Source organism: Mustela erminea, chromosome 19, assembly GCF_009829155.1.
Source record: "Mustela erminea isolate mMusErm1 chromosome 19, mMusErm1.Pri, whole genome shotgun sequence".
Taxonomy (NCBI): Eukaryota; Metazoa; Chordata; class Mammalia; order Carnivora; family Mustelidae; genus Mustela; species Mustela erminea.
In genome coordinates this window covers 15786277-15808746 of record NC_045632.1, presented here as the reverse complement: position 1 = coordinate 15808746, position 22470 = coordinate 15786277, and the positions used below count along the sequence as shown (strand labels likewise).

General features: G+C 51.5%; 2 protein-coding genes and 1 long non-coding RNA gene across 3 annotated transcripts; 1 reads left to right on the top strand and 2 right to left on the bottom strand.

The window, feature by feature from the left end:
* Positions 1-1544: 1544 nt before the first annotated feature.
* LGALS4 (galectin 4) lies at positions 1545-10311 on the bottom strand. The gene is made up of 9 exons (XM_032325107.1): positions 10111-10311; positions 9718-9806; positions 7665-7869; positions 4777-4911; positions 3119-3145; positions 2757-2786; positions 2383-2471; positions 2075-2240; positions 1545-1987 (listed from the first exon to the last, which is right to left on the bottom strand). The coding sequence occupies exons 1-9, from the start codon at positions 10297-10299 to the stop codon at positions 1841-1843; spliced, it is 1077 nt and encodes a 358-aa protein (XP_032180998.1). The 5' UTR covers positions 10300-10311; the 3' UTR covers positions 1545-1840.
* Positions 4534-11708, top strand: LOC116579581. The gene is made up of 2 exons (XR_004281328.1): positions 4534-4845; positions 9870-11708. It is a non-coding gene; the product is annotated as an uncharacterized LOC116579581 (long non-coding RNA).
* Positions 11496-21350, bottom strand: ECH1 (enoyl-CoA hydratase 1). The gene is made up of 10 exons (XM_032325108.1): positions 21229-21350; positions 20600-20807; positions 20367-20455; positions 13798-13922; positions 13654-13702; positions 13386-13450; positions 12533-12603; positions 12373-12444; positions 11972-12122; positions 11496-11792 (listed from the first exon to the last, which is right to left on the bottom strand). Exons 1-10 carry the CDS (start codon positions 21278-21280, stop codon positions 11688-11690), a joined length of 987 nt encoding a protein of 328 aa, XP_032180999.1. The 5' UTR covers positions 21281-21350; the 3' UTR covers positions 11496-11687.
* Positions 21351-22470: the final 1120 nt, after the last annotated feature.

Genomic DNA, 22470 nt, shown 5'->3' with positions numbered 1-22470 from the left:
ACTAAAAATTTTATGGAATTCAAATCTCAATGTCCATAACTCAGGTTTGTGTGTGTGTGTGTTTTTTTAAGATTTTATTTATTTATTTGACAGACAGAGATCACAAGTAGGCAGAGAGAGAGGCAGAGAGAGAGAGGAGGAAGCAGTCTCCCCGCTGAGCAGAGAGCCTGATGCAGGGCTTGATCCCAGGGCCCTGGGATCATGACCTGAGCCAAAGGCAGAGGCTTTAACCCAGTGAGCCACCCAGGCACCCCTATAACTCAGGTTTTATGGGAACACCGTCAGGCTCTTGCATTTCCGTCCTGCCTAAGAGCTGGTTTTGTCCTTAGTCAGTGGAGTTCAGCAGCTGTGGCAGGTACCAGATAATCCCCAGTGCCTAACATACTCACCAGGGGACCACTACAGAAAAGGTTTGCAACCTCTGGGCTGAAGGCTTGACTTGGAATAGAGCAGCCTCTTCTGGGGAGGTGCGCGCCACACACACACACACACACACACACACAGGGCTGCTGGCAACAGTTTCCAGTTTCTGGTCATATGGGCGATTGCATGTGGAACAGACTGTTCAAGGAGTGCCTGACTCCTCCTAGAGGAGCGATCCAGGAGTGTGAGAAGTGGAAGGGTCTCTTTGAACCTAGCTTTCTGCCATATTCTCAGTCACACACACACCAGCCCAGGTTGGGAGGGGAGTTCAGAAGGGTGTGGACACCATTAGAGGCCACCTCCAGGCTGACCATGACAGCAGTCTATGCCTTTTGATTGGAAGGCTTATTTCATTTACACTTGATGTAATCATTGATAATATTGCCTTTCTGGCTACCTTGTTTGCTATTTGTTTTTACTTTCTGTTAATTCTTCACTACCTTTTTTTTTTTTTTTTAAGATGTTATTTATTTATTTGAGAGAGAAACAGTGAGAGAGAGCATGAGAGGCAAGAAGGTCAGAGGGAGAAGCAGACTCCCCATAGAGCTGGGAGCCCGATGCAGAACTCGATTCCGGGACTCCGGGACCGTGACCTGAGCCGAAGGCAGTTGCTTAACCAACTGAGCCACCCAGGTGCACTTCACCACCACCTTTTGTGCTAAACAATTTTAACAAATTGTTCAAATTCCTGGGATCATGACCTGAGCCGAAGGCAGAGGCCCCAACCCACTGAGCCACCCAGGTGGCCCTGAAAGCTGTTTTTTAAGTAGTCATTCTAGGAATTACAATATACATCTTATCAAGTCAACTTTATTTATTTTTAAGATTTTATTTATTTATTTATTTGACAGATGAATATCACAAGTAAGCAGAGAGGCAGGCAGAGAGCAAGGAGGGGAAGCAGGCTCCCTGCCAAGCAAAGGGCCCGATCCCAGGACCCTGGGATCATGTCTTGAGACGAAGGCAGAGGCTTTAACCCACTGAGCCACCCAGGCGCGCACGGATGTTCATTTTTTTTTTTTTAGTATATGTGCTGCCGAAGCGAGCACCGGATGTTCATTTTTTAACAATTTTTTATATTGTAGATTAAAAAAAAATTTTTTAACTAATCTCTACACCCAATGTGGGGCTCAAATTCACAACCAGGAGATCAAGGGTTGCATGCTCCACCAGCCAAGCTGGCCAGGTGCCCCTGGTTGGATGTTTAGACGGATGGATGTTTGGAAAGACTGATGGATGTTGAGATGGATGAACCGACGGTGTATGATTGAATCAAGGAAGCACAGAACAGTGAGGGAGGTGAATGGAGTCATGGACACTCATGAGACACCCACAGGCATTTTATTAGGGGCTTAGAAGGGAGTCCTGTGGGAACTTTTCCTCTGTGTTCCCAGGGGTTATGGCCCCGGGGAATAGATCAGACTTGGACATAGGACAAGGTGATGTCACCCTTGATCTCCAGCACGTCCACATTCTGGAAGGCCAAAAGGCGATGGGAAAAGTCGAAGAGGTGCTGGCCGTTGGCATAAACCTTGAAACGATCCAAGCCACAGCGGATGGACAGCTGCAGGGAGAAGGCAGGCTTGAGGCTGGGGCCAGGGCAGAAGCTTTGGAGGGAAGGGGGGTGGTAGGAAGGGGACCCCAGACTCACATCAAAGAATTGCCCAGGACCAAAGGGGTTGTAGGAGATCTTTTTGTCCTCGGAACCCCAGGAACCATTCAGATAGCTGTTCCGAACCACGAGACCCTCAGTCAGGCGAGGGTTAATGTGCAGAGCCAGGTCCCCTGAGGATCCCACCATGAAGTTGATGACAAAGCTGAAGGCAGAGAGGGAAGGAGACAGGAGTCAGATGGGGGCCAGTGCCTGGTTCTCCGAGAGAGAAGGGGACCGTGGTCCCGACTCCTGGGTTTGAGAGAGGAAGGGGACTGAGGATTCCCACCACAGTCTAGATTGTATACCTCTTGCCCATGGGGGGTATGGAACCCTTGATTATGATGGTTCTTCGGGCTGTAAGCCCTCCTTGCAAGTTCTTCCTAAATGGCACAGGCTGTGGGAGGAGACCATGAGGTCCTATCATCTCTCAGATCACCAGAAGCCAGGCAGGGACAGATTGACAGAGAGGGGTGCCCACTCCCAGGAAGTGTCCCCAGCCCCCATCCCCTCTCCACTCTGGCCACCAACTCCACCCTCTCCCTACCTCCCAACCCAACACCCTCTGTCCACTCGATTTCCCATGCTCTCGGGGCCACCAGGTGTCAGGGCCCCCTACCCACCACCTGCTTGCCCACAAACTGCCCACCACAGAGGCCGAAACTCCCACAGGATACTTTACCGGGTTGAAGATTGGCGGTCCTTCCATGGTCTGTGAAGTGAGGAAGGGGAGAGATTATTCTATGACGTTCCACAAATATTTACGCCCACTGACTACATGCAGGCATGTCTCTGGGTACTGGATGGGTACGACTGACACCCCTCTACTTCTCTCCACCCGCCCCCCCCGCAAATGGCCCCACAACCTTCCCACTTATAGGCAGCTGACTTGGCTGTTGGTGGGTATATCCAGGACCCTACACAGACAGATGGAAGGCAAGAATGGTGAAGGGGACTGGGGGTCCTTCAGCTGCCCCAAGACCTCCTCACGTCACCAAACCCCCACCAAGAGGAGAAACCCCCTGCCCATCAGCAGGTACTTACTGGGTACGCTGGAGTTCCCATGGGTCTCTGTGGACACAGAGGCAATGTGTGAAGGGAGGCTGGCTATGAGGGAGACCCCTGACTGGGGCCAGAAGGGTGTCAAGGATGTCTGCCCAGGGCAGCCCCACCACCCCCCTCCGAGGGAACTCTGGGATCAAAGAGGAGCACCAGGTGGCTTATGAATGGAGAGGAACTTGCTGTGCTTAGGGAACTCCAGTGAGCAGGGGCACTCACTTTGGCCCTTTAGGGCAGACCTGGTAATTTCTATTTGCCTCCCTTATCCCGCTTTGTCCTGCCCAGGAGCCCTCATCCGCCTCAGCCTGGAAGCTTCCACTAAGCGTAGGCTCCTCAGAACGTCTTCCCAGCCCACACCACTGATAACCCCCGTTCACCTCACCCCTGGGCAGGATTTGCCCTTCACTCTCGGTGCCCGGCGATGGGGCGGTGAGGAGTCCTGCTTCTCCCAGGTCAGCCTCAGGCTCTCTCAGTGTGCATGTGTCTCTGTTTCTGTTTCTCTGCCTCTCCCTGTCTCTGTCTCTCTCTCGGTCTCAAGATGGTGAGACCATCATGACAGGTGTGGGCCGGAAGCCACCCCCCCATAACATATATCCACTTGTTCTCTCTGTTCCTCTGTTCCCTCCTCTTTTTGCCTTGGCTTCCATTTTAAGTCAGCGATTCCAAAGGGACTTCCCAAATAGCCTTATTGTCGTTTTTCTTGTTCAGATGTGTGGATGAGGGATGACAGTAAAATGAACACCCGGAGGTCCATGGCCACCTCACAGGTGAAGACATTTTCGTCGTACCCTCATCAGGGGCAGAAGGATCCCCCTAACCCCCCTGGCACAGAACCTCTCCCCCTCCCCCGCCTGCATTTAATCCGTGGCTCTGTCACTTCCCAGCTCCGTGACTGTAGCCAGTTATTGAAGTTGTCTGTGCCTCAGTTCCCACATCTGTCCAGTGGGCCTGAGGATCATCGGAGCATGGAGGTTGGGGAGCCTTACAGGTCAGGGAGTGCAGCGCCCCCACTCTGAAGGCCATGGTGGGAGTCTGGAGTTTGGGCTTCTCTGAGGGCTCTGTGGCTGTTTTGGTGGCCTTTTGTTCACAGTGGCCCTGGGAGTGGGGTTTCTAGGTGGCCGGATGTGTTTCTGCTCTTGGTCATTTCCAGGGGAGTGTGGGCCGGTCCCAAGCCTCGACAGCAGTTGCTGTTGTGTGCCTTTCTCTGGAAGGCTCTTCCCACGGGTGTGGACCAGCAGCTCACTACGACTGGAAGTGAGATTCTCCGTGACTAGCCCTGTTAGGCAGTTGCTTGTGAACTTAACGGCAGGCAGTTCCTGTGGTTTTTGTCCCTTATCTTGGCTTTGTGACTCAGCTTCCGTGCTTCCTCCTCCTCCAGGAAGCCCTTCCCTTGCACTCTTTCAAACCTCCAGTCTGTCCCCAGACCGATCCCCGGCCTCCATCCGCCCACCGCCCCAGCCCTAACCACGTGCAGCCGAGGCCATCTGGTGAATAGTCTTTCCAGCGGATGGAGTAGGGCGCCTGCGCGGTCTGTGGCCCAGCCAGCAAAGGGTCCAGCACAGAGCAGGAGTTCTGGACACAGAGGAACGTGGGACTGGATTAAGGAAGGAAGCGTGTGCGTAAGAGAGGGAGCCATCACGCACCTGGCCTGGGGGCGGGTTGCCGCCAATGAAGTTGATGGATTGAAGCTCCAGGTCCCCATCCACCTGCAGGTGCGTGACCATCTGTAGAGGGAGCCGGTGCCCAAACTGGTAGAAGGGATTTCCATTTACCACCACCTGGAGGGCAGGGGTAAGGTCAGAGTCAGCAGCCATGACTTTGGCAAGGCAGACACAGGAGGCAGGGAACAGCGATCATTTTCACTTGCACTTTGGTCTTGGAGGGGACCTGGGGAGCCACAGAGTCGGGAATCCTGGAGTCCACAGGTGAGAGGCCAAGCCAGGGTCAAAAGTCAGCTCACAGATGGGCGGACGGAAGGAACAGAAAATTTAGTCAGTGTAGTGGTTGGGAGAGGATCAAGTCGGAGTCCTGGTTTTGGCACCAAATGAGTTTGAGCTGAGTCTAGCTCTGACATGTGGGCTGTGTGACCTCAGGGAAGTCACTTCATCTCCCTGGGCCTCTGTTTCCCCACCTGTAACATGGAGGCCAGCTCTGGGATTGTTGGGAACATTAAAACCCAGGTAGGCATGTCGAAGGTGTTCTGGAAATCCTCTTTATTTTATTTTTTTAAAGATTTATTTATTTATTTGACAGAGAGAGCTCTCAAGTAGGCAGAGAGGCAGGCAGAGAGAGAGGGTGGAGGGGAAAGCAGGCTTCCGACGCAGGGCTCAATCCCAGGACCCTGAGACCATGACCTGAGCCGAAGGCAGAGATTCAACCCACTGAGCCACCCAGGCGCCCCTGGAAATCCTCTTTAGAGCCTTGCCTAATCATATCTTTTTTTTTTTTAAGATTTTATTTATTTATGTGCGCGAAAGAGAGAGAGAAGGAGGGAGTGAGAGAAAGCATGGGCGGGGCAGAGGAGAGGGAGAAGCAGAAGCAGGGAGTGCATGTGGGGCTTGATCCCAAGACGCTGGGATTACGATCTGAGCTAAAGGCTGACGCTTAACCAACTGAGCCACCCAGACACCTCTCAGCTCACGTCTCAATCTCAGAGTTGTTCAAGCCCCATCTGGACTCCACGCTGGGTGTGGAGCCTACTTCAGAAAGTAAAATAAAATTAATAATAATAATAATAATAATAAAGACACAGAAACAGATTCAAGCAGGGAGAAGTCAGGATAAAGGCCAACCCTGGGGACAAGGGGACTGGAAGGGACAGGAAAGGGCTTCTGGGGCTGGAAGGCTCTTGTTTCTAGACTTAGATGCTGGTTCCAGGGGTGTGTTCTCTGTGCAAAGAATGGCCCACACTCTTCTGTACCCTGGTCACACTTCAATCACACATTAAAAAAATGCTTGCAGGGCGCCTGGGTGGCTCAGTGGGTTAAGCCGCTGCCTTCGGCTCAGGTCATGATCTCAGGGTCCTGGGATCGAGTCCCGCATCGGGTTCTCTGCTCCGCGGGGAGCCTGCTTCCTCCTCTCTCTCTCTCTGCCTGCCTCTCTGCCTACTTGTGATCTCTCTGTGTCAAATGAATAAATAAAATCTTAAAAAAAAAAAAATGCTTGCAGGGGTGCCTGGGTGGCTCAGTGGGTTAAGCCTCTGGCTTCGGCTCAGGTCGTGGTCTCAGGGTCCTGGGATCCAGCCCCGCATCCGGCTATCTGCTCAGTGGGAAGCCTGCTTCCCCTCTCTCTCTGTCTGCCTCTCTGCCCACTTGTGATCTCTCTGTCAAATAAATAAAATCTTTTTTTAAAAAAGTGCTTGCAGAACAGTAATCGATCAAAACGTTGAGCCTTATCTGCAGCCGGATTCCCAGTGTAGAAAGCAACTAATATTAAAGTATTTATGAGATGACCGGACTGCTGACTGGATATGGGGACGCTGAGGAAGAACGCTCAGTGGTTTAAAGATTTTTATTTACTTATTTGACAGAGAGAGAGAGATCAGAAGTAGCCAGGACCCTCAGATCATGACCTGAGCCAAAGGCAGAGATGTAACCCACTGAGCCAGGCGCCCCAAGAATGCTCAGTGTTTTCTGTGTGGTAATGACATCATGACGGTGCTCCTGAAAAGCGAGAGATTTATCCATAATCTGATATGATATCTGGGATTTGCTCTTAAATCCTCTGAGAGGGGAAATGTGAGGCAGGATGACAGCAGAGGGACAGGGAGTTCGTGACCACCGGAGCTGGCCAAGGAGATCAGGGGGTGGCTGTCCCCTCGCTTCCTTCTGTTTGTGTTCAGAGTTTGCCAGAAGAAATAGCAAAAATGGGGACGCCTGGGTGGCTCAGTTCATTAAGCATCAGCCTTGGGCTCAGATCATGAACCCGGGGGTGGTAGGATGGAGTCCCTCATGGGGCTCCTTGCTCGGCAGGGCGTCTGCTTCTCCCTCTGTTCCTCCTCCCATTCTCTCTCTCTGTCAAATAAATAAAATAAAATTAAAAGTAGCAAAAACAGGAGCACCTGGATGACTGACTAAGGTCAGGATCCCAGGGTCATGGGTTTCAGTCCAGCATCTGGCTCCTTGCTCAGCGGGGATCCTGCTTCTCCCTCTGCCCCTCCCTGCAGCTCACACGGCTCGCTCTCTCTCTCAAATAAATAAACTCTTTTTAAAAAACAGCAAAAATACGCATTTTGCAAAAACACGGAGGAACAAGGTGAGACCCATGAAACGTTAGAAGGCGGTCTGCCGTGGACGAAAAGGAATGAGAAACAAGAGGAAAAATAATTTTTTTTTAAGGAGAAAAATGTTTTAATAGGCAGGAAAGAAGAAAAAGAAAAAAGTGAGTTAGGAAAGGGAAGAAGGGAGGGGAGAGGGGCCGGGAAGAAGGGAGCCTGAGAGAGGCAGGGAGGGGTGGCAGGAGGAGGAGGAGGGGCAGGTGGAAGAAAAGGAGGGAGGAGGGAGGAGGGGAGCCCCCGACCCCAAGCTCTGACCTTGTAGTGCTCCGCCAGGACCATGAACACCAGCTCGAAGGCGGCGCCCTTGCGGAAGGGCATGCTCCTTTTCTTCTCCTCGCTGCCCCACTTGCCGCCCTGCTGCGAGTTGAAGACCACCTTGTCCCAGCCATCAAAGCGGGGATTGAAGTGCAAGGCAATGTCTGCTCCCGCATGCGGCCCTGCCACGAAGTTCACGGAGAACCTGGCGGGACAGGAAGGGCTATGCCCCTGGCCCCATCTGCCTGCACATGGGGCCCTCCTCCGGAAGCCCTCTCTGCTCTGTGGTGTTCCAAAGTCCCTGAACAGGTCTCTGAACTGGGCAGGAGCGGGGGTGGGAGGACCAGGAAAATAGGGGCAACACACGTAGGCCCTGTTGATGCTAGAGAGGAGGGGGTGGGCTGCGCTCCTGAAGTCTGAGAGGCATATTTCTTCTGCAACACTTTCCCTCTCTCCCTTTCCTTATCAGGCCACTGCCCCCCAGCCTCTCCCAACTTGGCAACTGGGACTCCTGCATTTCCCTATTCACCATGAGCCAGACGGGGTCCTAGGAACCCTACAGGTATCTGGTCAGGTCTGTCTGCTGCCACCCTGCCCCACAGGCCACTCCCCACTTGTAGCTAGAGGGACCTAAGGAACAGCCAAATCTGAGCACCACCCATGCCTCCCCTCAGGCCAGCAACCCTGAAGTTATTCTAACTGGGCAAATATATACCTGCCTCAGGGCCTTTGCACTGGCTGTTCTTGCTACCAGCCTCTACTCCCAGACTCCTTCCCCTCCCTCCCCTGGGTCTTTGCTGAAGTGTTTGCTTCCCAGAGAGGCTTTCCCCCGTCTATCTTATTTATTTATTTAAAAAAGATTTTATTTATTATTTATTTGACAGAGATCATGAGTAGGCTGGGGTGGGGGTGGGGATGCAGGCTCCCCGCTGAGCAGAAAGCCAGATGCGGGGCTCCATCCCAGGACCCTGACCAGAGCCAAAGGCAGAGGCTCAACCCACTGAGCCACCCAGGCACCCCGGGTCTACCCTATTTAAAGGGACAGTGCTATACCCCTATCTCCCCTGCATCCATTCCCCATCTCCTTGCCCTATTTATTTGTCTCCATAGCACTTAGCACCACCGGACCCTGTCTATTTGATTTTTATCTTTCATCTCTCCTCTCTACTAGGTTGTCAACTCCATGTGGGCAGAGAGCTTTGCCCTAGTGACTGCTCTGTCCCCAGGGGCTGGGCACATAGTGGGCCCTAAGTAAGCAAAAAAACAATGAGTAAAGAAGTGGCAGTGCCAGAGGAAGCCTGGGTGGCTCAGTCCGTTAAGTGTACGCCTGTGGCTCAGATCGTGATTCTGGGGTTCTGGGATTGGGCCCTGCATCAGGCTCCCTGTTCCGCAGGGAGTCTGCTTCTCCCTCTCCCACTGCCCCACCCCGCTGCTTGTGCTCTCTCTCACTATCTTTCTCTCTCAAATAAATAAATAAAATCTTTAAAAAAAAAAAGAAAGCAAGAAAAACGAAAACAAAACAAAAACTCCAACAGTGCCTTGAGGTCAGTTCAATTGTCATCACCACCTTAAGGCCATAAAAAAAATTGCTAAGACTTCATTTTAATGCTTACTTTCCAGTTCTACATGTTTTACACATTGAATCCCTGAAATAGTGCCATCTTACATATGGGAAAAGAAAGCACAGAGAGGTTTTCCCACTCACGCAATTGCAGTCACACAACTGGCCGGCCGTCTCTGAGCTCTGATCTGAATTCGTGCTATCACACCCATCATTTCCAATCTGACGTTCCAACTCTTGGGCTGCTTCTGGTGGTGATCTCCCTGACCGCCCTTCCCCCCACACTCCCACTCCCCAGGCTCCCCTGCTCCTCGTCACCAAGCCCTGGATGTCCCAGGCTCAGGCTGGTCTTTGGCCACTAGGTACAGTGCCCCAGAGCTGCCGTCCCCAGTAGGGTGGAGGAAGGGAGGAAGGCCTCTTGCATTAGGGATGGGAGCCCCTCTTTGTGGCCCACCGCCCCCTGCCTTATCTGGAGTGGGGGGAACGCCTTACCTCTTCATGTGCTCGCCGGCCACTCCTTGGATGTACACAGACATTCCCACACTGAGACCGCCCGGGATGGGCTTGTTGTAGGGCAGAGTCTGTGAAAAGGGACTGGTGAGCCTTTCCCCCTCATTGAGAAACCCCCAACTCTTATTATCGAGGGAGAAGACGCCGGGGTGAAGGGTCAGCGTGAAGATGAAGACGACCAAGAGTCAGGGATGCACATAAATAGCCCGAGGGTCAGGTTGGGAGCAAATCAGGCTTCAGGGTGAGTATTGGCTAAGTCAGACCCCAGGGTAAGGGGGGGTGCTTCTCAGGATCAGGGTGAGAGTAAATTGGTGTGTGAGGTTCAGGATGGAGCTATGCTGGGACCCATGGTTGGGTCCTGGGTCACCATCTTACCGGATTGTAAGTGGGCTGGTAGCCAGGTGCAGGGACATAGGCCATCTTGAGAGGCTGGGCTGGTGGCTCGTCCCGGAAGAGATGCAGCAGTGGGCAATGTCGGCAGATAGCAGGTGGTGGGTGGCTCTTATACCTGAGGGAAAGGGAGTGGCTGGCAGGGCAGGGTCCATGGGTTCCTCTTCTGGGCATCCGAGGCTCACATCTTTTTCTAGGGCAGCCGCTTGTGTCCTTTCTGTTGTTAGCCTTCCTGGCCACCAGCTAGAACCCAGATCCTCTCAGCTAGGCTGGGAGGTGGGGGCGGCTGGGGGAAGGGGGCTACACTTTAGCTCTTTCTGCAAAGGGAAGTGCTAGTGAACTTTGGCCCTGCCAGGGCCTTATCAGAGCCCATAAAATCCTGCCCAGGCCTTTGTTAACAGAGGGAGGGTACGACCAGGAGGGCTGGGCAGGGCAAGGTTGCAGGAGTGGCCCATGACAGATGGGCAAAGGAAGTGAAAGCGGGGAAGGACGGGTGCTCTGGACAGCCCTAGGAACTGGGAAAGGGACTACACTTATTGCATGCCCACTACATGCCCAATCCATGTACATTAGATTGTAGGTATAGTCGTTTAGGCCATAATTTCTAGAGCCAGAGGTTCTGGGTTCAAATCTTGCCTTGACCGCTTCCTGACTGTTCCATCTTGGCTCAGTACCTTAGCCTCAATTTCCCCATTTGCCCTTCTGAAAAATGGGGATTCTAGTAGTATCAACGTCATAGAAGCCTGGAAAGGAATCACTAAGATAATAAATGCGCAGAACAGGACTTGGCATACAGAAGGCACTAAATTAATCCTTGGCCTCTTGCACGCATTCCAAACATAAACCCAGGAGGTTCGGATTATATATGGACATGAAAACCTGAAATCTAAAGAGAAGAGGCAGGGGTGACTGGCTGGCTCAGCTGGTAGAGCACGTAAGCCCTTAATCTCAGGGTGGTGAGTTCAAGCCCCACCTTGAGCCTGGAGCCTACTTAAAAAAGAAAAGAAAAAGAAATGAGGCAGTTGGCCCAAGACTGGGTAGCAGCGGAACTCCAGCCAGACTCGGGCGTCAGCTCACACCAGGCTGTGCAATGAGTGGATGCCAGGCAGGGTGAACACCGCCCTCACGCCTGGAGCAGGCAGGGAGACCATCTGGAGCCTTCCGGCTGGGAGGCAGCTGCCAGACTTTTTTATAGGCCCTGGCACGTCCACCGCCAGCGCTGAATGGCATCACCTGCACGGCTCCCGTGCTCATTGGTCAAATCTCCATCCCCAACCTTCTGCGCAGCTGCGGTCCTGGGACACCCCCAGGGACGTCGCAGCTCCTTTCTGCCTCTGCTCTTTTCAATGAAGACACCAGCTTCGTTAAGCTGCTTTATTGTTAAGTTGCTTTATTGTTCGGGTGAAGATAAGGCCCTGGGCATGAGGAAATCAGAGTTAGGTTAGAAACTGGGAGATCAAGGGAGAAGGCACCAGGCGACCATCTTTACTAACTCTCCCTCTCTGGGGATGAGGAAATGGGCGTGAGGTGGGAGGCAGCCAGACCCTGGGCCTCGGTGGCTCTCAGAGCTTGGAGAAGGTGACGTTCTTCAGTTCCTGCTTCTCCACTGCAGCCTGGACAGACTTAACGATGTCCTGGGTTTGCAGCATGCTCATATTCCAGGTGGCCTGGATGAAGAGAATAGAGAGCAATGGCAGGGGCGGGGAAAGGTTGGGACTGGGCCAATGAAAAACAGGGAAGAGAAAGCGCACCAATCAGAGGACAAGGCCTACAGAGGGTTGCTGGGCCCTAACTGGTCGCTCTGGGACCAGAGAAGGGCTGTGACTGGGTGGGCGCAAAGCCTTACCACGTAATTGAGGCCTTCCGCCACCGAATGGTTGCGGGAGTAGACCAGGTTGATCTTGGTGCCCTGTACCGCCACGGGGCTCTTGGTGGAAATCTCGGCCGCCAGGGTGAAGGCCGCATCAAGCATCTGCACCTCGTCGGGGAACACCCGGCTGCGGATGAAGGGAATCCGTCTCCCAAGGAGTCTCACCACCCACCATGAGTAAGTGGCCAATCACAGCAGAAAGCAGAAAACCGCCCAGTGAAATGAACCAATCAGAGCAAGGCACTGGACTGCAGCTTGAAGAGTTGACCACCCAGATAAAGTCAGCCCCCATGTAATCCTGTGAGGGTACACCGGGACCCAAAAAGCCCAGCCCAGGTTAACCCTGAACTCTGAACAGCACAGGCCGCGTCTCCTACCTGACCAGCCCACTGCCCAGGGCCTCATCAGCCATCATCTTGCGGCAAGTGAAGGCCAGCTCGTTGACCAGGCTGCAAGAGGGCAGGGCGGGTCAGGGGACTGCAGTCATCCTGGATCCAGGAGATGCGCTGCAGTCCCCTCCCTGGCTCCTCCACCCACCTCTGGTTTCCGATGACTTTGGGCAGTCTCTGCAGCGTTCCCACGTCAGCCGCCAAACCTATGTCCACCTCCTGGGGGGAGCCATGATGTGAGGATTCAATTTGTGCCTAATACTGCCTCCTGCCATGCAACATCAGTGCCAATGAAATCCAGCATCTTCTGCAGCGACCCCACTCCCACCTCAGAGACTGACCCCCAAACACCCCATTTCATTGTCATCATTCCGCCCAGAACACAGCCCACCTCCCAATTCCTCTGTCTTCCCAACTCCTTGACGTCAGTCACATCTCCTGAGGGAGCCCTCCAGCCCTCCCTGTCTGACCCCCACTGCCTCTACAAGCTCCACCCTGCCTTGGGTCCTCCCCATCACTGATCCCAGCAGCAACCCCAACTTCCTCCTCATCCCCATACCTTTACTCACTCCAAACCCCACGTGGACTGCACGGCCTGCCCTTCCCTTCCTTCATGGCCAAAGTGCCTTTTTTTTTTTTTTTTTAAAGATGTGTTTATTTATTTGAGAGAGAGAGAGCAGGGGGAATGCAACAGGGAGAGGGAGAATCCCAAGCAGACTCCCCCACCATTGAATGTGGAGCCCGATGCTCGACCTCATGACCCTGAGCCAAAATCAAGTTGGATGCTTAACCAACTGAGCCCCCAACAGGCACGCCCAAAGTGTTACTTTTTAAGGCTCAATTCTGACTAACTCTTCCACAAGGCCCTTGCTTCTCACCCTTACTCTCACCCCCACCCACTTAACCTGTTCTTTTGCAGCTCTCCTCCTCCCCCCTACCCCCCGCCCCACCAGCCCACCCCTAAGCAGGATCTGAGGAAGAAGTGCAGGAGGAGGGCTCACCTTCACCTGGAAGAAAGCATCCTGGGCACAGTACCGGATGTCACAAGCAGTGATGAGGTCCACGCCTGCACGGGGGAGGTCAGGGGCATTGACCAACCACAAGGACCAGCCCCTCCTCCCAGATGATGGGGTTGTGCCTCTTGGCAGGGTTTAACTAGCAGCTGATCTGAGGCTGGAGGTCCCTGGCTGAGGCGGACAGGCAGCAGCCAGCCGACAGGCACCCAGCTACACCGGGTGCCCGGATGGGTGGTGGGTTGCTCAGACTCACCTGCACCAATACAGGCCCCATGGATGGCGGCGATCACGGGCTTCGGGCACTGCAAATGGGGGGCAGGAAGGGTGGGGTCAGAGCTGGTCCAGGAAGGATGGACAGGGTTCGGGGGGGTTGTGCCCCAACAGCCCCCCAGAGAACCTTCTCGATGACACTGAAGGTCTCTTGGTATTTGCTGAGGAGGCTACGGAGGTACCAGCTGGTGCGGGCTACGTCATCTCCTTGGGGCTGAAGCATTTCCGAAGCCATGTCCATAAGGTCGATACCTGGTGGGGAGGCATGAGTAGGTTCACATAGCCTCCCAGGCACCCCCTTCCCCTGCCACCCCCATGGCCCCAACTAGAGGTCAGAACTCAGACTTAGCAGATTCGAACCCCCAAACCACCACAGTGGAGAAAGGTGCTCACGCAGGATCTAGCAAGGGATAGCATATGGGGTGTGAAATAAACAAAAGCTAACATTTATAGGGTCATTACTCACTTTATCCTCCCAATAGGCCTATGAGGTGGGTCCTATTACTATCTCCATTTTACTGGGGGTAAACTGAGGCATGTGATGCTTAAGTTATTTGCTCAACAAGGTCACACGGGCTTGGGAGCACTGGCACTGGGACTTTAAGCCCAGAACCATGCACTGGCTCCAGAGGTCATGCTTTTCACCATCACACCAGGCAGCAGAGGAGACAAGTGTCTGGGCATGAGTCCATGGTGGTAACATTTCGTCAGGAAGACTGGAGATGGAGCAATTTCTGTGGGCTCCAACTGCAAGACGATCTCCAATCTAACCTTTCCTCCACGAATCATTCTCCAGGAATCTGTACTCTGGCTGAAATAGTTTCCCGTGGTCTCCCTGCTCCCAGCCCTGCCCTGACTGGTCCCCATACGCAGCCAAACAAACTGGTGAGCACGTCAGGGCCTCCTTTTCTTCCTTCCCATCTCACTCACTTGGAAGAAGATACAAGATGTGTGCCAAAACCTTACCAGCCCTCATGAACACCATTCCCAGCCTGTCGCTTTGGGCACACAGGCCTCCAACTGCTGTGCCAACACAACCACACAGTACCTTCCCAGCGCTTTGTTTTTCTACCTACAGCTCTCTGCCTAGAACAGTCCCTCCCCGAGTGGTGGTCAGAAGACTGACTCCAGAGACACCTGGGTGGCTCAGTGGGTTAAGCCTCTACCTTCAGCTCAGGTCACGATCTCAGGGTCCTGGGTTCAAGCCCCGCATCAGGCTCCCTGCTCAGTGGGGAGTCTGCTTTTCCCTCTCCCCCTCCCCACCTGCTTGTCAAATAAATAAATAAATAAATAAATAAATAAATAAATATTTCTCTCTCTGTCAAATAAATAAATAAAATCTTAAAAAAATAAAAAAAGAAGACTGAATCCATCAGGACACAGCTCAAAGGTCACCTCCTTGGGGAGTCCCACTCAGGCTACCATGGCTAAGGAGTAGTCCCATCACCTTCTACCTCCCTCTGTGTCTTATCTTGGTCACTGCCTTCTCTTTATCATTTAATTGTGTGCTTAACTCATTCAGTGCCTGTCTCCCCCACTAGAATGTGAGCTCTCTCTAAAAATACCTCTATGTGCTCTAAATATCTCTAAACATGTGCTCTCTCTCCATACCTCTAAATGCTCCAGATCTGATTCATAATCATTGGAGTGGAGTTCTGTCTCTCTGTCCACTACTGCATCCCCAGTGCCTAAACAGCCTAGTGTTTGTCTGGTGGTGACAAGTGCTGGAAGAAAATTACAGCAGAGAGTGGAGTGTGTTGGGGTGTGTAGGTGTAGCGATGGCTGTTGCGGTATTAAATGGGGTGGTCAGGAGGGCATTTGGGGGGCTCAGGCAGTTGAGGGACTGACTCATGGTTTTGGCTCAGGTCAAGATCTCAGGGTCTTATGATTCCACCCTGCGCTGGGCTGGGTGCTGAGCATGGAATCTGCTTGGGACTATCTCTCCCTCTTCCCCTCCCCCTTGCTCTCTCTCTAAAATAAATCAATCTTAAAAAAATAATAATAAATGGGGTGATCAGGGGCCATCTCCCTGAAAAAGTGACTTTTTAAAAAGAGAGAGTGTGTGCATGAGCAGGGGTGGGTGGGATGGGAGGTGGAGGGGCAGAGGGAGAGGGAGAGAATCTTAAGCAGGCTCCATACTTATCATGGTGCCTGATTGAGGGGGCCCCCATCTCACAACCCTGAGATCATGACCTGAGCCAAATCTGAGAGTTGGATGCTTAACTGACTGAGCCACTCAGGCACACCTGAAAAAGTGAGTTTTGAGTAAAGATCTGAAGGAGAGGGAGGGAGCTATAGGGATATCTGGGATCAGAGAGTTCCAAACGTCAGGAAGAACCAGTGCAAAGGCCCTGTGGTAGGAATGCCCCTGGTCCGTGTGAGGAACCCGGAGGAGGCGGGGACCTAGATGACCAGGCAGACCGTGTGGGACCTCATGTTCCAGGGGGTGGACTTTGGCTTTTACTCTGAGGGAGATCTTGCTATGAGAGGGTTCTGAGCAGAATCATCCACCATTTTCTTCCTCCTGGGGTTAATCATTCTTATCCTTTTGCCTCTGAACAATGCTATCTGGCAAACCTGAAAAACCATTCCCACATGTGGCCACACCCCAGTCCTCTGGGGCTCCCCGGCCTCCACAGCTTGTTTAAGTATGAGAGACCTGAGGAATTCTGGCTCAGGGTAGAACTGAATTTCCATGAAGTAAATATCAGTAAGACAGGACTCCCCTGTGTAACCTTGGCCGGGCCACTTCATCCTCTGGGCCTTGAGTTTCTTCTCCAGAAAATGAGGGCAAAACCCTCCCGAGAGCCAATGGAAATGCAAGGACTGGAGGAGACAGAACCCCAGAGGCCCTTCTCTCCATGCCTGTCATGTCCTGGCGTCACAGTTACTGTTGCTATGCGCCCCATTTCAACAGAGGCCAGAACCACCCGGATCAGCCCACCAGCATCTGCCAGCTTCCACAGCATGTTTGTGAAGCCTGTGTGACTCAGTGGAACCCACGGTGGTGGTGGGGCTCCCAGAACCCAGCGAGGCACCTTGCAACACCTCCTTTCACTGGCTTTTCCGGTTTACCCTCCCTACCCATCCCTGCACACACCCGGTTTTTGCAACCCCTTGAGATAAGGGACCAGACTGTGGTCCTAGGTGTCCTCTCTCCCAGGTAAGAACTGCTCACTTCAGGGCGCTTGGGTGGCTTCATCAGTTAAGCATCTCTCTGCTTTCGTTCCACTCAGGTCATGATCTCAGGGTCCTGGGATCAAGCCCCATGTGGGGCTCCTTGCTCAGCAGGGAGTCTGCTTCGCCCTCTGCCTGCCGCTCCCCATGCTTGTGCACTTTCTCTCCATCTCTCTCAAATAAATAAAGAAAAAAAAAAGTCCCCCATCTGGCTCCCCTGGGAACCTCTAAATGCTCCAGATCTCATTCATAATCCTAGTCCTGTTAGTCACTATTCTAAATAATAACAGCTACATCAACAGAAGTCCTACACGTTTCAGGGGCACTTGGAGGGCTCAGTCGGTTAAGCATCTGACTCTTGATTTCAGCTCAGGTCATGATCTCAGGGTAGTGAGATCCCCATACTGGGCTCTGTGCTCAGTGGGGAGTCTGCTTGAGATTCTCTCTCACTCCCTCTGTCCCGCTTCTGTTCTCACAGCATTCTCTCTCTCTCTCACCAAAAAAAAAAAAAAAAAAAAAAAAAATCTCAGCTCTGCCATTTCCCATCTGTGAGAACCAGGCAAGTTTCTTCACACATAAAATAGGGGATGATAATTGCACTTGTCTGGAAGGGCTCCGGGGAGAATTAATTAATATGTGAACCATGTCCAGACACTCTGCAGATATTAAATAACTGTGGGCTACTTCCCTCTTTTTTTTTTTTTCCTTAATTAATGGTTCCGTTCTATCGTTGGAACTACTAATTACATTGAGTTTCTTCTTTCTGGCCTTGAGAGCCTTGCTGCTCGAAATGGAACCAGACAGCTATGGTCAGCTGGGAGCTAGAAAGGTGAGGGCCGCAGGCCTGGCACCGCCACCATTGTAACCCCATCTTTCGCTTCTCAGGCATAAGTGCCATGAGGACGAGGGCCGAGAACCAGGGCCCCGTTTTCTAGGTCACTGGCACTCAGAAAGGGGCTAGCACTGGAGTGTTTCTGGCACAAAGGAACAAAATCAACAAAACGAGAATGGAGAGGGGGTAGAAAGTAAACACGGAAGGCTCAGTGGGTTAAAGCCTCTGCCTTCGGCTCAGGTCATGATCCCAGGGTCCTGGGATAGAGCCCCACATCAGGCTCTTTGCTCAGCAGGGAGCCTGCTTCCCCCGCCCCCCACCTCTCTGCCTGCCTCTCTGCGTACTTGTGATCTCTGTCTGTGAAATAAATTAATAAAATCTTTAAAAAAAGAAAGTAAACATGGGACACATAAAGAAGTTAACAGGGGAAACAACCAGAAACATATTGTTTACTGTGTGTCTTCCCCACTGGGCTGGCAACCTCCATGACGCCAGGGCCTGGGGCTGCGTCAGTCACCACTGAGTCCTCTCCCTCTGGCTCTCCCCCAGCTGGTGCTCTCTCTTGCTCACTCTCTCTTGCAAATAAATGAAGAAAATCTTAAGAAAAAAAGATTCATTTATTTATCTTGGGGGGGGGGGTTGGAGAAAGGACATGAGCTCAAGGGGCAAAGAGAGAGGCAGAAAGAAATCTCAAGCAGACTCTGTACTGACCTTGGAGCCCCAGCATGGGACTCAATCTTATGACCCTGAGATCACTACCAGAGCTGAAACCAAGAGTCAGACCTTTAATGGACGGTGCCACCCAAGCATCCCGTGAGTTGGCTGTTTTTAAAATTTCTAGATTGAGAGGAGGCTGGAAGTTGTGTTTGAAGAACCAGAAAAGAGAGTCCAGGGTGACCCTTGCTGCTGGAAAGTGAGGGGAAAATTCCAGAAAAGAGAGAGCCAGAGAGGAGAAGCCCCAAATTCTGTGGACAACCTCTGCCCAAGTATCTTGTTAACCCATGAACCATGCATGCAGCCCAGCAAGAGATTTGAAAACTGATTCGATAGGGCGCCTGGGTGGCTTAGTGGTTGAGGCCTCTGCCTTCAGCTCAGGTCGTGATCTCAGGGTCCTGGGATCGAGCCCCGCATCGGGATCTCTGCTCAGTGGGGAGCCTGCTTCCCCTTCTCTCTCTGTCTGCCTCTCTGCCTACTTGTGATCTCTCTCTCTGTCAAATAAGTAAATAAAATCTTAAAAAAAAAAACAAAAAACTGATTCGAGTGGCGTATGGGTGGCAGTGGGTTGAGCCTCTGCCTTTGGGTCGGGTCATGAGCCCAGGGTCCTGGGATCAAGCCCTACGTTGGGCTCTCTGCTCAGCAAGAAGCCTGCTTCCCCCCAACCTCCTCTCTCTGCCTGCCTCTCTGCCTGTTTGTGATCTCTGTTTGTCCAATAAATAAATAAATAAAATCTTAAAAAAAAAAAAAAACTGATTTCAAGTAAGCTGCTAAAACAGGAAACTCAACATTCTTTGGAGGTACAGCACAGGACCCAGAGTTTCCACAGCATCTTTCCATATCCTAATAACTGGGATACAGTCAAAATTTATTCCAAATGCAAACAAATAGAAGAATGAGGCTCAGTCTTTCAAGAGAAAAGATAATGCACCGAGACTGACCCCAAGGTGACCCAGATGTTGGAATCAGGAGGCAAAAGTTTTAAAGTGGTGGTTAGAACAATGATGCAAAGAGAAATATGCTCGTGATACATAACAAGCCATGGAACTTCAGAAGAGAAATGGTAAATACAAAAAAAGAACCAAATGGAAATTTGAGAAACAAAAACTACAGTATCTAAAATTTTCAAAATCGCTAGATGGGCTTCCCAGCAGCATAGAGATGACAAAGGATTCTGTGAACGTGGTCAATGGAAATGATCCAGTCTGAAGAACAGACCTGTGGGACAATTAAAAGTTCAAACAGACATGTACTTGGAAATCAGTTTGTGCGTGTTGAGTAATTATATGAAAGCACGTTATTTTAGTACACTTTAGTGACATTTATTTTATTTATTTATTTTTTAAAATTTTATTTATTTGACAGACAGAGATCACAAGTAGGCAGAGAGGCAGGTAGAGAGAAAGGGGAAAGCAGGCTCCCCGCTGAGCAGAGAGCCCGATGCGGGGCTCGATCCCAGGACCCTGAGATCATGACCTGAGCTGAAGGCAGAGGCTTTAACCCACTGAGCCACCCAGGCGCCCCACTTTAGTAACATTTAAAAACAAAACAAAACAGGGGCGCCTGGATGGCTCAGCCAGTTAAGCGTCTGTCTTTATCTTGGGTCATGATGGAGCCCCACTTCGGGCTCTCTGCTCACTGGAGAGGCTGTTTCTTCCTCTCCCTCTGTGCCTTCTCTATCTCAAACAAATAAATAAAATCTTTTTAAAAAAACACCAAAAAAATTAAATAAACAGACTGAGAGGTTAAGGGCCTTGGCCAAGGCTATGGATCAGACTTCAAAGTCCATCATCCACCAATGTTCTGTTGGACTCACTTTGGTACTTGAATGTTTTAAATTAAAAATAAAAAAAAATTAAAAATATATATAAAAATGGAAGTTAGAAGCTGGTTGAAACCCTAGTTAAGAAGCACTGCTCTATTTCCAGAAGCAGGGGAGACTAGTATAGGCGGGGTTGGAGAGTACCCAGTACCTGCAGTGAACAATTTTCCTGCACCAGAGATCACCACAGCCCGACAGTCGGGGTCTTGTGCTATCTTGTTGAAGCACTCCACCATCTCCCTGGGAGGGACAAGAAGAGAAAGGCTGTGTCTTGGAAGGGTATCCCCTGCCCTCGTGTCACCTGCTCCCTACACTCCACCCCTACCCATTCTCTCAGCCCCTGCCTCCTCCTGCAGGCAGGCCTCCGTGATCTGCAGGCCCTACCTCCAGAAGGCTTTATTCATGGCATTCCTCTTCTCAGGCCGGTTTAGCTGCACATGCAGGATGTGTTTCTGAGCAGCTGTCACCCGAAGGGACTCATAGTTGTGGTCTGGCGCGTCTCTAGGGGCTGCTGTGGAGGCCACATCTTGAGCAATGGAGCTCATGGGGCGAAGGCTAAGGCTGAGACCTGGGTGGGTGGGAGCCATCACTCCTGGGGAGACAAAGGAAAGAAGAACCGTTCATGACCCCAGGTAGGGGGTCACAGTGCTTCCAAGAGCTGAAGGCACACACATTTCCCCTCACTGATGTTAGATTAGGGAACGCAGGTCCCTAAGAAACCTTAGGTTAGTGGGGATACAAGCTTTCAGATTATGAGTGCACTTATCAGTGGCCTCAGTGTGAAGACTCCTTCAGACCCTTGATCATGGGACTGACCCCACATTGGGAACACTAAGCTGTCAGCAACCCAAATGTATGATACAGGCTTACAGAATTAGGGAGTTCTTTGGTTGGAAACATATGCACCCTAGTGTTAAGGTGGTCAGACCGGGTCCCGGGACAGGTCTCCCCATCCTAAGGTGGCTATGACAGCACTACAGAGCAATGGACTTCCAGAGGTCGAGGTGACTCACGTCGTATCAGCAGGCTCCGCAGACTGCGAGACACCACCACGGCTGCCGCCATCGCAAACTAGTAGCTAGGTGGACTAACCCCAGAGACAGGAAGAAGCCAAGGGGGCGGGCACGACGCCACCATGTTTGGCGAGGGCATGGACGCCGCAGCTTGATAGCGGTGACGCCCGTCCTTCCGCCATCTTTACTAAGGGTAACCGGAAATACCCTTCCTGGTCCGCAGACCGCGGCTTAGCAATGTGCCTTTTGCCCCAGTAGGAACGTGGCCCATTATTGCTGCGGGACATTTCGTCACAGCGCTGTTTTATAATGGTGGAAAAATTGGAGACAGCTGAAATGCTCAAAGATATAATGGCAGAATTACTGCAACCTTGCAGTTTTGTCACATGCACTTATACCTTGTTAACGGAAAAGAAAAACATTTTCCGGTGCTGAGTTTACCCCTGTAAGACAATGAAAATATAGAGGAACCAACATTGCGCGCTCTCTGTGTAATCTGTTTGAATTCTCACACCAACAAGAGGTCGTACTATTTTTTATTTTGCCCAGAGGAAACTGGAGCTTGGGGGAGGGAAAGTCATTAGCTCAAGGTTATCTGGGCTTCAGGAGTGCTGAAGAAGACATTTCTGTGACTCTGAAGTTCACGTTCTTAAAATAATTTCTTTAAAAAATAAAACGATGTTGTAAAAAGCCCGTTAACACAAGAGCATTGAAAGTGCCATAAGATTGCTTAAGCATGCTCTTTAGGGAAAAGTGCACCAAGGTGAACAAAGGCCTCCGGGCGAATGGGATTCTAAGAAATACCTTGCCTTCTTGTGTCATAGACGGTAAGCTCTTTTGGAAAAGACCCAGTGACTTACACCGACAGAGAGCTGTTTTTACTTATCCATATAATGGGAAGCTCTGAAGCCATGTGCAGAGGCCAACACACGAGAGGAACAATTTTAAATTTCTCAAACTCACAACCCCAAGATCCAAAGTCACGCTCTCAACCAATTAAGCCAGCCAGGTGCCCAAAGAGAAGTGAAGGATGTACATTTAGCATGATCTGTTGGTGTAAAAAAGATGGTTACATATGGCTGTTTGTGCATAGAGTATAGTGCATACATAGAGGATATCTGGAAGGAGATTCAAAACTGCTGGCAAGGGATGAAAACTGGGCGCTGGGAGGCAAAAATTGGAGTATTTTCTTATGCCCATGATTGGCTTGAAAACAAATCCTAGAGGATTTAGAGGTTTACG